The 15,045-nt window shown below is 44.4% G+C and overlaps 1 protein-coding gene across 4 annotated transcripts in view; it reads left to right on the forward strand.

Annotated features, from left to right (window-relative positions):
• Positions 1-15,045, forward strand: part of DPP6 (dipeptidyl peptidase like 6) — an 854,635-nt gene that overhangs the window by 555,016 nt on the left and 284,574 nt on the right. For all 4 annotated transcript variants that reach the window (XM_042976118.1, XM_042976101.1, XM_042976107.1 and 1 more), the window contains exon 4: positions 12,013-12,107. In XM_042976118.1, the coding sequence (XP_042832052.1) occupies positions 12,013-12,107 (95 nt within the window). The remainder of the gene's footprint in view (positions 1-12,012; positions 12,108-15,045) is intronic.

Below are 15,045 nucleotides of genomic sequence, written 5' to 3' on the forward strand. Positions count from 1 at the left end.
TTGGGATTCTCTCTCCCTCTCTCTGTCTCCCTCTCTCTCTCTCTCTCTCTCTCTCATTGACCTCCCCCAGCTCTCTCTCACTCTGTCTCAAAAATAACTAAACTTACAAAAAGCTCATCAAGGAGTCTTGTATTTTTATAAAACAAATCATAAATACCCTTAAATACGTGTAATTAGCACAGGACTGCTTAGCTAATCTTTCCCTGTTCTGTACCCACTAAACCCTTTTCTTATAAAGCCTTACCTGTATATTTTCCATTATGATAGATTCAGGTGAAAACAAGATAAATTGCAAAAAAAAAAAAAGTGCTAAATGAACAGATAAATTGTTTTTTCCCTTAGCCACATAAGCTAGCGTTGTCAATGTTAAACACAGAAAGAAGTGATTTGTTGATTTTGAGCGGGGGCTTCAGTATAATACGCTGTTTAAAAGTCTAAACATGACTCTGTTGAAGCACATAAAAATTGGCCCCCATCCGAAGAGTGGAAATTCAAAAGGTTTTAAAAGCTCTCTGGGCTGTCCATTAATCAAAGATAAAATTGGGCATTCACAGATCTTACGAGCCAAACTAGTGGGTTTCAAATCCCCTAAACATCATCCTTGCATTGTAGCTACTTTCCAAGTCATTTCCAGGCTGAGATCAATATTTGTTTGATAGTACTTGTCTGTGTAGTTACCCACGTTGTGAAAGCGGATATTGTGGTGTCACTGTCTCATAATTTGAAGCCCACAGAATTTAATAGTCCACCTCCTTCCATCTTTCCACCCGTTTCATTCCCAGACAACCCAGCTCACAGTTTCTGTGAGATAAGCTAGAAAGAAAAAAACAACAACCGAGTACAGTAAAAGCTTGGATTGTAAGTCGTTCTGCGAATGTTCCGCAAGACGAACAGACATTTCTAATAAATTTTAACTTGATAAACGAGCGATGTCTCGCCATATGAGTCGTACCTGACGCTGGATGTTACGTGTTCACAACCAAGCCAGTGGTTCTTGAAATTGGCTTCCGTATACAAGTGCTTTGGATTACAAGCGTGTTTCCGGAATGAATTATGTTCGCAAGCCAAGCTTTCACTGTATAGAACTTTCATGTTTTAACTTTTTTGGAATTCTTTGGCTCCTTTGGGCCAAAACACACACATTAGCTTCCGCCATGCTGCAGAACCTGTGAGGTTCTGCGAAGGAAACCACCAGAGCGTCCGCACCTCAACGCGTGTTGCGTAAAGGGCTACACATCTAACCTTCCGTCCTGGATTCTCCCTGCCTCCTGCTCTCCCTGGGATTTTCTGCCTGAAAGCCTCTCCATCCACTGAAACGTGGGCCACTGTTCTTATGTCCACCCCACTTGACTGTATGTTCCTTGAAATTAGGGGCTATGTCGTTTTATCTTCTGCTTCCTTTTTATGAAAAACTTTAAGCTTACAGAAAAGTGGAAAAGATAGCACAGCAAACACCCATATAAGCACCACTTAATCTTAACACTTTCGCCTTTTTGTGTCTTCCATCAATTTTTCTTGCTGAAAATATTTAAATGTGTCATTTTCTTTCATTGCTGAAGACTAAACATACATCTCCAGAAGTATACCCTCTTTGTATCTGCAACAACCTCATTCTTGGCGAAAAACATGGCTGTAATTTTCTAATACCATTGAATTCCTAGGCCATATTCAAATTTCCTCCTTCATTCTCAAAATATATTCTATGTCTTTTTTTTCTCTCTGCTCAGATCACATTAAGGATCATAATTATGCTTGATTATGTCTCTTAAGTTTCTGCCAATGTAGAACAGCTCCGAGCTATTTCCCTATATTAGGCCAGTTGTGTTATAGAATCTTCCACATCCTGGATTTAGTCTGTTCCCTCACGGAATGATTTAACACGTTCGTCTCCAGCATCTGGTTGTCCCACTGGTAAAACAGGACTCAGAGGCAGATTCACGGGTGAAGCTGGGGCCTCCAACTTCCTCCCCTATAAACAGGCATTTTCTGGGGTGCCTGAGTGGCTCAGTGAGTTAAGCATTCGACTCTTTTTGTTCTTAGTTTTTAATGTTTATTTATTTTGGGGGGGGGGAGGGGCAGAGAGAGAGGGACAGAGGACCTAATGCAGGCTCTGCACTGTCAGCACAGAGCCCGACGTGGGGCTCGAACTCACGAACTGGGAGATCAGAACTTGAGCGGAAGTTGGACGCCCAACCGACCGAGCCACCTGGGTGCCCCAAGCGTCTGACACTTGATTTCATCTCAGGTTATGATCTCACAGTTCATGACAGAAAGCCCTGCATCAGGTTCTGCCCTGACAGTGCAGAGCCTGCTTGGGATTCTCTCTCTCCCTCTCTCTCTCTCTGCCCCTCCCCTGCTCACGCACACATTCTCACTCTCTCAAAATAAATAAATAAAAAGAAGTATGCGTTTTTCCATCGAGACTGGCGTGTGTTCTCTGAGGTCGTATTTTGGCACCAGGAAAATACCCCATCAGCTTTCTCGGAATGAGTTTAGCACGCATGGACGGTCCTTACCTGAATCGGGTGTTTCAGCAGCGGCTGCAAATGGTGATTTCCTAAGTTCGTCATCCCTCACACATTCACCAGCTGGCAGTCTTCTGAAAGGAAGGCCTCCCCCTCACAGGCGGGCTATATGTTGTCCCCCTGAACTGCTGGAAAAGCAGGATGAATCCTTGATTATTCATTTTTTCCCTCCAAATTTGTATTTATGAAATTCCAGCTAGCTAACATCCAGTGCAATATTGGTTTCAGGAGTAGAATTCAGTGACTCATCACTTACATACAACACCCAGTGCTCATCCCAACAAGTGCCTTCCTTAATGCCCATCCCCCGTCTAGCCCATCCCCCACCCACCTCCCCTCTGGTAACCACCCGTGTGTTCTCTAGAGTTAAGAGTCTGTTTCCTGGTTTGTCTCTCTCTTTTCCCCCCTATGTTCATTTGCTTTGCTTATTAAATTCCACATATGAGTGAAATCATATGGTGTTTGTCTTTCTCTCACTGACTTATTTTGCTTAGCATTATACTCCCTAGCTCCATCCATGTTATTGCAAATTGCAAGATTCCATTCTTTTTGATCACCAAGTAATATTCCATTGTGTATAAATACCACATCTTCTTCATTCATCAGTTGATGGATATTTGGGCTCTTTTCATAGTTTGGCTATCGTGGATACATCAGGGTCCATGTATCCCTTCAAATCAGTATTTTTGTATCCTTTGGGTAAATACCTAGTAGTGCATTTTTTGGGTCGTAGGGTAGTTCTATTTTTAACTTTTTGAGGCACCTCCATACTGTTTTCCAGAGTGGCTGCCCCAGTTTGCATTCCCACCAGCAGTGCACATCCTCGCCAACACTTGGTTCTTGTGTTGTTGATTTTAGCCGTTCTGAGATGCGTAGGATATCTCATTGTAGTTTTGATTTGTATTTCCCTGATGATGAGTGATGTCGAGCATTTTTTCATGTTTCTGTTGGTCATTTGGATGCCTGCTTTGACATCTTCTGCCCATTTTTTAACTGGATTATTTGGGTTTTGGGTGTTGAGTTTTATAAGTTCTTTATGTATTTTGGACATTAACCCTTTATAAGATATGTCACTTGCAAATATCTTCTCCCGTTCTGTAGGTTGCCTTTTAGTTTTATTGTTTCCTTTGCTGTGCAGATGCTTTTTATTTTGATGAGGTCCCAATAGTTAATTTTTGCTTTTGTTTCCCTTGCCTCGGGAGACCTATCCAGTGAGAAGTTGATAACGGCCAATATCACAGAGGTTATTGACTGTGGTCTCCTGTATGATTTTAATTCTTTCCTTGCTCACATTTAGGTTTTTCATCCATGTTGAGTTTATTTTTGTGTGTGGTGTAAGAAAGAGGTCCAGGTTCATTCTGCATGTTACCGTCGAGTTCTCCCAGCAGCATTTGTTAAAGAGACTGTCTTTTTTCCATTGGATATTCTTTCCTGCTTTGTCAAAGATTGACCATATAGCTGTGGGTTCATTTCTGGGTTTTCTATTCTGTTTGCATTGATCTGAGTGTCTGTTTTTGTGCCAGTACCATACTATCTTGATGATGACAGCTTTGTAATACAGCTTGAAGTCCGGGATTGTGACGCCTCCTGCTTTGGTTTTCTTTTTCAAGATTGCTTTGTCTGTTCGGAGTCTTTGCAGTTCTATGCAAATTTTAGGATTGTTTGTTCTGGCTCGGTGAAAAATACTGATGGTATTTTGATAGGGATTGCATTAAATGTGTAGATTCCTTTGGGTATTATAGACATTTTTAATTACCAGTTTCAGAGTCAGGACTTGATGTCATAGTTCCCTCCAACCGTGGAAAACGAGTTGTTTTTCTCTTTTGGGAGTTCCGTTATGGATTCCTGAACTGTTTTATACATTTGATGTGTTTGAAGCAATTAGGGTATTGTTCTTTTGATGTTCAGATTTTACCAGCTTCGGACCTGAGAGCCCTCCCACTGGTTGTCTAGTGACACAAGAGTGTTGTGTAACAAACAACAACATACCCTCGGTGACATGCAGAGTAAGCATTTATCTTTCACGCTGCTGGTTGTCAGCCGGTGGTGGGTTAGGCAGCCGGTGGTTGCTTCTCCGTGGCTGATTTGCTTCCAGGGCTGGACAACCAGCTGGCTGCCAGCGGATCTGGAGTGGCGTCTTCTCAGGTGCCAGGCAGCTCAGCTGTGCTCCACATCTGTTTCTGCGCTGGGGCCAAAAGACGGGGCCACACATGTTTGTTTCACGGCCATGGCAGAAGCCAGGAGGGGCGAGTCAAACTATACGAGTGCTTCTCAGGTGCCTGCTTGTTCACAGTCCAGTGACCAGTTTAGGTCATGCATCTGAGCCCACGTTCAAGAGGAAGAGACTGGCGAAGCCAGACACAAAGGCCGTGGGCAGGAGGGAGGGAAGCATTAGGGCCATTTTGCTGTCTACCGTGGTCTTATGGTCTGTGTCCCCATCGGTCACCGAACACTTCCTGGCTGGCTGGCCGCTAAGATATTCCAGGTTCATACTGTATGTTCTGTGCCTCAGATCGAGAAATGCCCAGGTCTTTAGAGATCCCTTGTGCTTTTTCCTGAGAACGGTAGCTTGGGATCCTGTCTTAGAGTACAATGCTGTGGTGAATGTGGAACTTAACAAGAGCCCACACACGACAATTGTCATCTGATTGGCAATGTTAATTGTAATTGTCCTTAAGTCAGGGAACATGGCAGATTCATGGTGCATACTGATTCTGTTTAGTGAGAAATGGTATTATTTCTAGACCACAGCGTGGACGCTAGGGATTACAGATCAGTTTTTATAGCTTATGGCCATCACCTGGATGTTGACTTTCTTAGGAAGCATGCTATATGCTATGTGTTATCAGCATACGTGAATACAAGTAATTTGTATCCGAGAAGAAAATAAAATAAGCAATGAGTAGGCTAGAACGCTGTTTCTATTAGCAGCTATTTACAATTAAAAGAAGATAATTAAAGAAAAACCAGATCTGCTTCATTTACATGCACCGTTTGTTTCTCAAAGTCTGTTTCTCTGAAGCAACTCTTTGTGATGTTTATATAATCAATTGTCAGTCAATTTATGTAATCAAGACCAGCCAGGGGCACCTGGGTGGCTCAGTCAGTTAAGCGTCCGACTTCAGCTCAGGCCACGATCTCGCGGTCCGTGAGTTCGAGCCCCGCGTCAGGCTCTGTGCTGACAGCTCAGAGCCTGGAGCCCGCTTCCGATTCTGTGTCTCCCTCTCTCTCTGCCCCTCCCCCACTCATGCTCGCTCTCTCTCTCTCTCTTTCTCTCTCAAAAATATTTAAAAATTAAAAAAAAAAGACCCACCAGCAGGTCTAAGTCATCCTTGGCGATGGGAACCACGTATCTCGATGGCTAAGAAATCTCTAGTACCACAAAATGCCATCCATTTAAAATTTCTTCATCGTGGGAAAGACCTTTGAAAGGTTTCTAAGAAATACATTACTGTGTCAGGCAAAAATTAGCAACGTACGAAGCCAGCTGATACATGATTCTCAGAGGAAATGACTGGAACGTCATCTTATTTTTGGAAGAGTGAGAAAAACAACGTGTTACATTGCTATATATTTTTCTGTCGCAATCGGGGGAAGAGAATAAAATGAAAAGCAATCACCTCCCTTGTGTTGGCTACCAATGTCGTCGCTTTCTTTAATCATGTAGCTTTGGAGAACTGCCGAAGCCACCCAGAACAATTAAATTAATGACATATTTTACATGCCGAGTACTTGACATGAACAATAAGTCGCAGAGGGTGACGCCGTGCGAGACTTTCTCCGGGAGATCTTCTCCTCACAACCTCACCCTCTGTGTTTCTCAGAATCCCCGGTGAGCCTGGCTTTTCAGTGTCGCCGTCCCGTCCTCAGAGTGTCCAAATGCACCTTACACTCCCCTCTGGGGTATCTTACTGCACTGCCGTGACGGGGAGAAAGGAGCTATCTCAGAATCTCACCACGAGGCACTAAAGGCAGAATTGCGAAGCGGCCCTACCCACCCCTGCTTCCTTTGACCTTGTCGGCCAGGGGCAGCCTCTCACACAGCGGGTCTGCCTACGGAGTCGCAGGCGGGTTGCACGTTTGGCGAATCAGACAGACGGGTGATGGTGTCGATTTGGTGAACGCATCACGCGTTTTTAGCCCCCGGTTTCCCCTCAGTCGTCATGCTAGGTTGTAGAGGTAGAAAGTCCAGAAGGTGTGGCCTTTTCCCCATGCGTCCCGCTCTCTTTGCGGAGGAGACAGAGTTGTCACAGCCAGTGAGGAGCGTAAAGCAGGAGTGGGGTGCGGGGCAGAGCAGAGCGGGGTTAATCCTGCCTGGCGGACGCATGGCAAGCTTTGCAGGGGAGAGGCCTTTGTGGGAAGAGCGGACAGAGGTCCCCCGGAGGGAGTGGGAGAGGGCATTGCAGGCTGGGCAGTGGTCTGAGGCATCACCCAGGCACAGAAGGCACAACATGGTTCAGGACGCTTGATGGGGGGGGGGGGGGGTAACAGCAAATTAAAATGGGAAGAGACACCCAGGCCTGGACGTGAAGGACCTTGAATGTCAGGCTGAGGAGTTGGCCAAAGCGGTCGCTGCCAAAGGACCTAGAAAAAAAAAAATAGAAGCACGTCCTCGTGTGCACAGGGCATGGCGCGAAGGGAGTGAGCCGTCAGAGGCGTCCAGGTGAAGGTGGCGGTGGGCAGACCCAGGGCAAGGGCACCGCAAGCCACGAGGACCCATGGCTTTGAGCCATTCAAGACGCCCTCAAAGGGGTAGGCGCAGACGAGGGATGGGATATTGAAGACGAGAGACAAAAAGGAGGCAGAGATGATTCCAGATCTTCTCCTGAGACAAGAGTAGCAGCTGACACGCACCCCAGAGCCTGCCCTGATCCAGGCGTCATTTTAAGTTCATCTCGAGTCTCCCGTACATAATGTCTCTGAATCTTCACATGCACGATATCGGGTGTATAGTATTATTTCTCCCGTTCTGCAGAACAGAAATGGCCTTTACAAGCATTATGAGGGATGGAAAATACAGTGAAAAAATAAACCTTGCAAATCACCAAGAAGGTGAGAAAATTCTAAACTTGCACTCATCTGAGAAAGTAGTTACAAGACGTATAACTCGAAATCTGGAGGACGAACAGGAGAAAACTAATCGATCCATCATCATACCAGAATGTGTCAATACAGTGGGGGGGCTTTTTAAGAAAAAGTGAAGCGTGCAAAAAAATGGGCTGAGAATGAGGCAAGTTAATGAATGGTACAACCAGCACGGTTAAATTAAAGACCAAATAGAGAACCCTGCATCTTCCGGTTAGAAAATATCCACTCTGTCAAGAAACCTTCCACAAAAACGAACCCCGCCTCAGGCTATAAACCAGACTCAACAAATTTCAAAGAGTGGATGGTACACGTTTTTCTAACACATGTAGCAAATTACAAGTCAATAACAAAAAGACGAAGAAGAGTGTTTTACATACATTTGCAAATTATAAATTCCCAGTAACTCCCAGGTTGAAAAGGAAAGCATGACAGAAACTAAAAATGCACGGAACAGAGCACTAATGAGAAAACTACCCATTAAAACTTGTGGATTCAGATAAAGACATAATTCAGGAAATTTATGGCACCAGTTGTGACTCTATAAGAAAAGTGGAAATGCTGAAATTAATAAGCTAAGTGTCAAACTGAAAAGATAAGAAGGGGAGGGGGTAACGAGACAGGGTGGAACAGAGATTAGTAACACAGAAACCAGCAGTGCCCTGGCGTCTCTGACCCGTGAGCCACACACGCCCAGAAGACAGGCAGAGCAGTTCAGCTGTAGGTAACATCCCGGCACTGAGTATAAAAGGCTGCTGCCCAAAGTTGGTCGTCCGTGCCTAGCGAAGAAAATTACCTGGTGTTGCATAGGAAACCACATTTATTAAAGAATATTAACATAGTCCAGAATGTCCAGAAACTGACAACCGTCGTGTCTAGGATATATATATAGCACAAAATTACCTTCCTTACAAAGAATGCCCCCCCCCCAAAAAGAGGGGAACATACTTTCAGTATAAAAGAAAATTAACTGAGTCTGACTCCAGAATGAAACAGATTTTGGAACTGATGGGGCAAACATCCTAAAAGTGTATATATTTCCATGACGCACAAGGAAGTACGTATGTTTTCCGTGAATGAAAATGTCAGCAGGGAAAGAAAGAACAACATGGAAAATCCTAAACATACGAACGCAGATTCTGAAATGTAAAAATTCACTGGGTGGACTTGGCAGTCAAATAATCATGACAAAGGAGAGACAAAGCAGCTGTGATGACAGCTCAATGGAAATTATTCGAGGTGAACAGAGGGAAATTTTTTTTTAAAGAACAGAGCATCAGAGAGTGTTAGATAATATCAAGGTCCCCAACATGTGTGCAGCTGGCACTCCAGGAGAGGAGAGGGATAAAACAAACAGAAAAAAATATTCGGCAAATTAAAGGCTGAAGATTTGACAAAGACATACATTTGCAGACACGAGGCTCAGCCAACACCAAACAGAATGAACACAAAGAAGTCTCATCAAAAATGCATCATAGCTGGGCTGTTAGAAACCACAAGCAAGAAGTCAGTCTTGAAAACAGCGAAAGAAAAATGCATAGAAACAGTGTCGGGGAAAGAACAATTAAGAGCTGCTTCTTGTTAGAAGCCATGGTGACCAGAAGGACGTGGCATGAAATTTCCAAAGGAAAAGGAAACACCATCAACCTAGAAATCTATATGAAGAGGCAATATCCTTCAGAAGTGAAGGAAATCAAAGGCACTCAGGTAAGAGCAAATTCAAGGAACTGGGTGCCGACGGGTCCATACAAACACACACCTCGAGGAAGTTCTCAAGAGGCAGGAAAATGATGCTGGTGGAAACTCAGGTCCTGGATCAAGTCTAAAAAGCGTCAGAAAGGCGAGTGATGGGCAAATGCAACAGACTTTTTTTTCTTTCTGACTTTTTCTTCTTCCTCTCTTTATAAATGAGGTACTGTTATAAACAGTAATTATGACATCTTGTGGAGTATGTAAAGTATCTTGATTCAATACACATGACAATTATAACAGCATGGGGCTGGATGTGGGCTGAAAACTTGATAAGTGTCTGTATTTCACCAGAGCTGGTACACTATTAACTCATTGTTGACTGTGGAAAGTTGAGTATGTATTCTAATCCCTAGGATAAGCACAAAAAAATTGCAAAGAAATACAGCTAAGGGGCGCTTGGGTGGCTCAGTCTGTTAAGCATCCGACTTCAGCTCAGGTCATGATCTCGCGGTCCGTGAGTTCGAGCCCCGCGTCGGACTCTGTGTCGACAGCTCAGAGCCTGGAGCCTGCTTCAGATTCTGTGTCTCCCTCTCTCTCTCTGCCCCTCCCCTGTTCATGTTCTGTCTCTCTCTGTCTCAAAAATAATAAAAACAGGGGCGCCTGGATGGCGCAGTCGGTTAAGCGTCCGACTTCAGCCAGGTCACGATCTCGCGGTCCGTGAGTTCGAGCCCCGCGTCGGGCTCTGGGCTGATGGCTCGGAGCCTGGAGCCTGTTTCCGATTCTGTGTCTCCCTCTCTCTCTGCCCCTCCCCCGTTCATGCTCTGCCTCTCTCTGTCCCAAAAATAAATAAAAAACGTTGAAAAAAAATTTAAAAAAAAAAAAAATAATAATAAAAACATTAATTTTTTTTAAAAAAAAATACAGCTAAAATAGGGAAATTAAAATTCTGATAAATATGCAACAATAAAGTGAAAGCCAGAAATAAGTGGAGGAAACAAGTAGAAACTAATCACACACACACACCCCTACACCCCCCCACCCCACACCCCCACCTCCACACACACACACCCCACACACCCATACACATACAACTCCCTCACACACACACATACACATAAACACACGTTAGACCAAATGCAGCCATATCAATCATTTCATTAAATATGCATACAGGACATTCACCAGGTTAGACCATATTACGGACCACAAAAACGTCTTAATGAGTTTTCAAAGACTGAAATCATGTACCGAGTCTTCTTTGATCCAGTGAATTTAAATTAAAAATCTATAAAACATAAAAGGGCCAGAATACCTTTACATACTTGCAAATTAAACAACATGTTTCTGAATAATCATTGGGCCACGCAGATATTACAGGGAAGATTAGAAATAATTTGAACTGAATAATAATGTAACTCAGCATATCAAAATTTGTGAGATGTAGCTAACACCATCCATAGAGGGAATTTTTAGCGTTCATCAGTTTTATTAGAAAGGATGGTCGGGGCGCCTGGGTGGCTCAGTCGGTTGGGCGTCTGACTTCGGTTCAGGTCATGATCTCGCAGTCCGTGAGTTCGAGCCCCGCATCGGGCTCTGTGCTGACAGCTCAGAGCCTGGAGCCTGTTTCAGATTCTGTGTCTCCCTCTCTCTCTGCCCCTCTCCCGTTCATGCTCTGTCTCTCTCTGTCTCAAAAATAAATGTAAAAAAAAAAAAAGAAAGAAAGAAAGGATGGAAAATCAAACTAAAGATCTAAGCTCCCACCTTAACAACCTGGAAAAAGAAGAGAATGAAAACCAAAGCAAGCAGCAGAAAGGAGTGAAAAAGGAAAGAGCGTAAATTTATGAGATAAAGAGTAGAAATGATAATACCGTTTGGATTAATCCAGTCTGCACAGGGTGGTCCCATCAGCAACTGGTTATTGTGTGAAATGCCTTGACCATCAAGCTGGCTCAGTACTCCCACCTTCGCTCACACAGACAGTATTTCTTCCCCTCGTTGTGTGCTCAGCCGTGTACCAGCAACCTTCAGAAAACGTGCCCTTTCACTCACAGTAGAGACACACGTGCCTACAGATACACCTCTGCAATCATCCTGATCGGTGTGTTTTATTACTTTCCTAAGGGAATAGTTGAAAGGTTAGTCATGCAAAGGACCACGGTCACTGTCTCTGAGGACAGGATGTATGCATTCAGGGGTATGCATGATCAAGAAACTGCCAACTCTTCCAGGTATAGCAAGGAAGGTTGTGGACTAACTGGAAACAGTCTTGCAGGATTTGGATGTCTGAGCACGCGTGCATAAACACGGTTCGCCCAAGCTGTACATACAGGAAATCACTACCCACAGTAGTGGTAGTAAGTTTCTTAATCTGCTTCATGTGTCCACTTTTGGTAGTAAGTTTCTTAATCTGCTTCATGTGTCCACTGTGTGTTGGGCTCAAGAAAGCTCTAGAATGTCCGAAAGACTTCATGGGCCTGGGCACTGGTGTTTTATATGCCAGTGTGTAGCGTAGGAGCGAAGATTCGGAGAGAAGCTTCACATGAGGTTATGTTGAGAGCAGCTGTATATACTTCACCAGATTAAAAGGACCCTTTGATGAATCACAGGATTCTATTTTTGTCGGGATAGTTGATTCGTTCTGTGTAAGTGTCCGTCAGAAGCCTGCTGAGCTCCTTAATGTTTTGTTTCTTTTTTATTTCTTCTCTTGTAGACAAAGAATTCATCTACAGAGAACAGAAAGGAAACGTGATACTACAGAATGTTGAAACAAATATTTCTACGGTGTTAATAGAAGGCAAAAAAATTGTAAGTACTCTCTCTAATGACCGGGATAATTTCAGTTTTCCCTCCTGCAAGTCAATAAAGCAGAAAATGACTTTAGGTTTCAACGTTTAGGAGGAGCCTAGCAGAAGCAATAAACTTGTAACGCTATAGCCTGAGCAGCTAAAGATAATGTGAAATTGAAACCACACTAACTTAATAAGATGAAAGCAGTTTCTTTCGTGTGCGGGACATTTCTCTGCAGGTGCTGGAAACAAGTGTTGCATATCGTATGTAATTGGAAGATCACGTCCTAGGGCTTTAGACAGTTACAGAAACATTGCAGTAATGCACAGAGAATACTTCAGGAGGGCTTGCTCAGTCTCGTTTAAAAAAACACCTCATCTCCACATGCACAGGGAATATTAATGTAGGCACACTGACTGCGCGTCGTCTGAACGCATGAAGTGATGTTTAGGCTTTAAAATAAGTACTGAGTGGATGCGAATGCCAGTCAGTGCCTCATAATCTGGGAAAACCCATTTTCCCCGAGATTTAAGTAGCATCGAAATTTGGAGTTCATGTACAGTTGAAAATACTTATTTAAATTTTTTTAATGTTTATTTATTTTTGAGACAGAGGGAGACAGAGCGCAAGTGGGGGAGGGCCAGAGAGAGGGGGAGACACAGAATCCGAAACAGGCTCCAGGCTCCGAGCTGTCAGCACAGAGCCTGACGCGGGGCTCGAACCCACGAACCGCGAGATCATGACCTGAGCCGAAGTCGGACGCCCAACCGACTGAGCCACCACCCAGGTGCCCCTCTTCCGTGTTTATTTAAAGTAACATCAGGTCATGATCTCGCGGTTCATGGGTTCGAGCCCCGCGTCAGGCTCTGTGCTCACAGCTCAGAGCCTGGAGCCTGTTTCGGATTCTGTGTCTCCCACTTTCTGCCCCTTCCCTGCTCGCTCTCTCTCTCTCTCTCTCACACACACACACACACACACACAAAATAAACATTATAAAAATCTTTAAATAAACAGAAGAATACGATATCATCTTTACACTTCAATTAGCAACATCAACATCATCCCTGTGTATTGAAAAGGCTGGGAAGTGAGCACTGAACTATGAAAATCATTCATCTTGTTGGGTGGGGAAGACTTTGTATATTAGTTTTCATGGTGATGAATTCCATAATTGTTGTTTCGATGCCGTTTTACTCAATAATTTTAATCAGATTTTTAAAAATTCAGTATCACGTTTCAAAGGGATTAGACCTCTCCATCAATGAATATGTGAGCACTGCAGACAGTTCAGAAAGTACTTGGAAGGGAAAACACGTAAATTAAAAAAGAGTCCTGCTGCTCTGCTTATGTCAAGTTTTCTCACTTTTTATGTCTTTCCCTGTTTTAATTACTTATTTAAATTACTAAGTTAACATTTAAATAAAAAGTCTTTTTGTGTCTTTAATTTATGCTCCCCTTTGATTTTATATAATCATTAGACTGTAGGATTTGAATTTTTATCTGTCTCTAAAAATTAATGAATTCTGACTCCTCACAGAGAGGGACATGATTACAAGTATTATGAGACCCTTTCCAGAATCAAGAGCTGTAATGGGTTCATGTGTTGTAGAGGAACTCGGGAATCTGTTGAGATAAGAACTTGAGACCACTTTTTTCCTTTTTCCCTTCATCCAGTATGCTGAGCTTTCCCAATTAGCATTCACTTTACTTTATTCTGTTTCACTTAATTTCCATCAAGGGCTCCGTGTGTGTGTGTGTGTGTGTGTGTGTGTGTGTGTGTGTGTGTTCTCACATTTGGAGGAGGAAGACGCTCACTGCCGGGGCTTCTCCTGCTTGCCCTCCGCGGAGCCCTGCAGGCTGGCTCCCGCAGGTGGGCTCCCGCAGGTGCAGGTGCGCCCCAGGTGGGCTCCCGCAGGTGCAGGTGCGCCCCAGGTGGGCTCCCGCAGGTGCGTCCCAGGTGGGCTCCCGCAGGTGCAGGTGCGCCCCAGGTGGGAGGGGTCCCAGCCCCTGCCTGGTGGGCCCGTCCCCACTTTTGCTGTCATCCTCCTGGTCTGCATGACACAGCGAGCCAGCAGCCCTGCGGCTGGACAGCAGAGGCCGGCATGGCCAGCGAGCATTTCCACCTCAGTAAAAACCAGGAAGGGGAAATAGCCTTGTTTTTGTCTGCAGTTGAGAAGGCAAAAGCCAGCGGCCCGAAGGCCCGCTGAACTGTTTTGTTTGGCCCACAGACTGGTTTCTTGCAAGCTGGAAGTCCAGGTTTCTGTCTTTTCTTGAAATACAGGAATAGCTAAAAGCAGCGAGACATCATTTTCTCAGACAGCAGAATTTGGCGAGCGGAACGGGGTAGCAGCTGTCCGGTCCCCACAGCGACCACACTCGCTGACTTCTAACCAGACCGGCCTCTGAGTTTCCAACCCCCTTAGTCCAGGAACAAAGCGGTGGCATAACAAGTCACCGTCGTTTGCAAGAATGTTGTCAAAAGCCACGTCACACGTGGTGTCTATTCTAGCTTGGTTTCTGTGCCTGCAGCGTTCGGTCCAGCCGCCGTCCCTCTGCATTTTTTTTCTTCCTCCCCCTCGTGTCTCAGACACATTTTCTTCTTGTTCCTCTTCCCTTTCTTTCCCCCTCTTCCTCTTTTTCCCCCCCACTTATTAAAAGAACAGAAAACAAAAATATTTTTTACATATTTTTATTTCCTAGGCTTGTCTCTCTCTTTTCTTTTTTTAAGTCGGGAAGTATAACATTGTGTACCTGTGTCTTTAAAAGACCTGCGAAGAAATAAAGTAGCAGCTTAATTTTCCTGGCCCTGCACCTGCTACGCTGGGCAGGTTTTAGGTGGTCTGATGTCGTCCTTCTGTCACCCCTGTGCTCTCATCTGACGTGAAAGTGTGTCCTCTGAGCAGGGCCCTGGGCTGGCCGAGGTGGGTGGGTGGAGACCAGGATTAATGAAACAGTT

Source organism: Panthera tigris, chromosome A2, assembly GCF_018350195.1.
Source record: "Panthera tigris isolate Pti1 chromosome A2, P.tigris_Pti1_mat1.1, whole genome shotgun sequence".
Taxonomy (NCBI): Eukaryota; Metazoa; Chordata; class Mammalia; order Carnivora; family Felidae; genus Panthera; species Panthera tigris.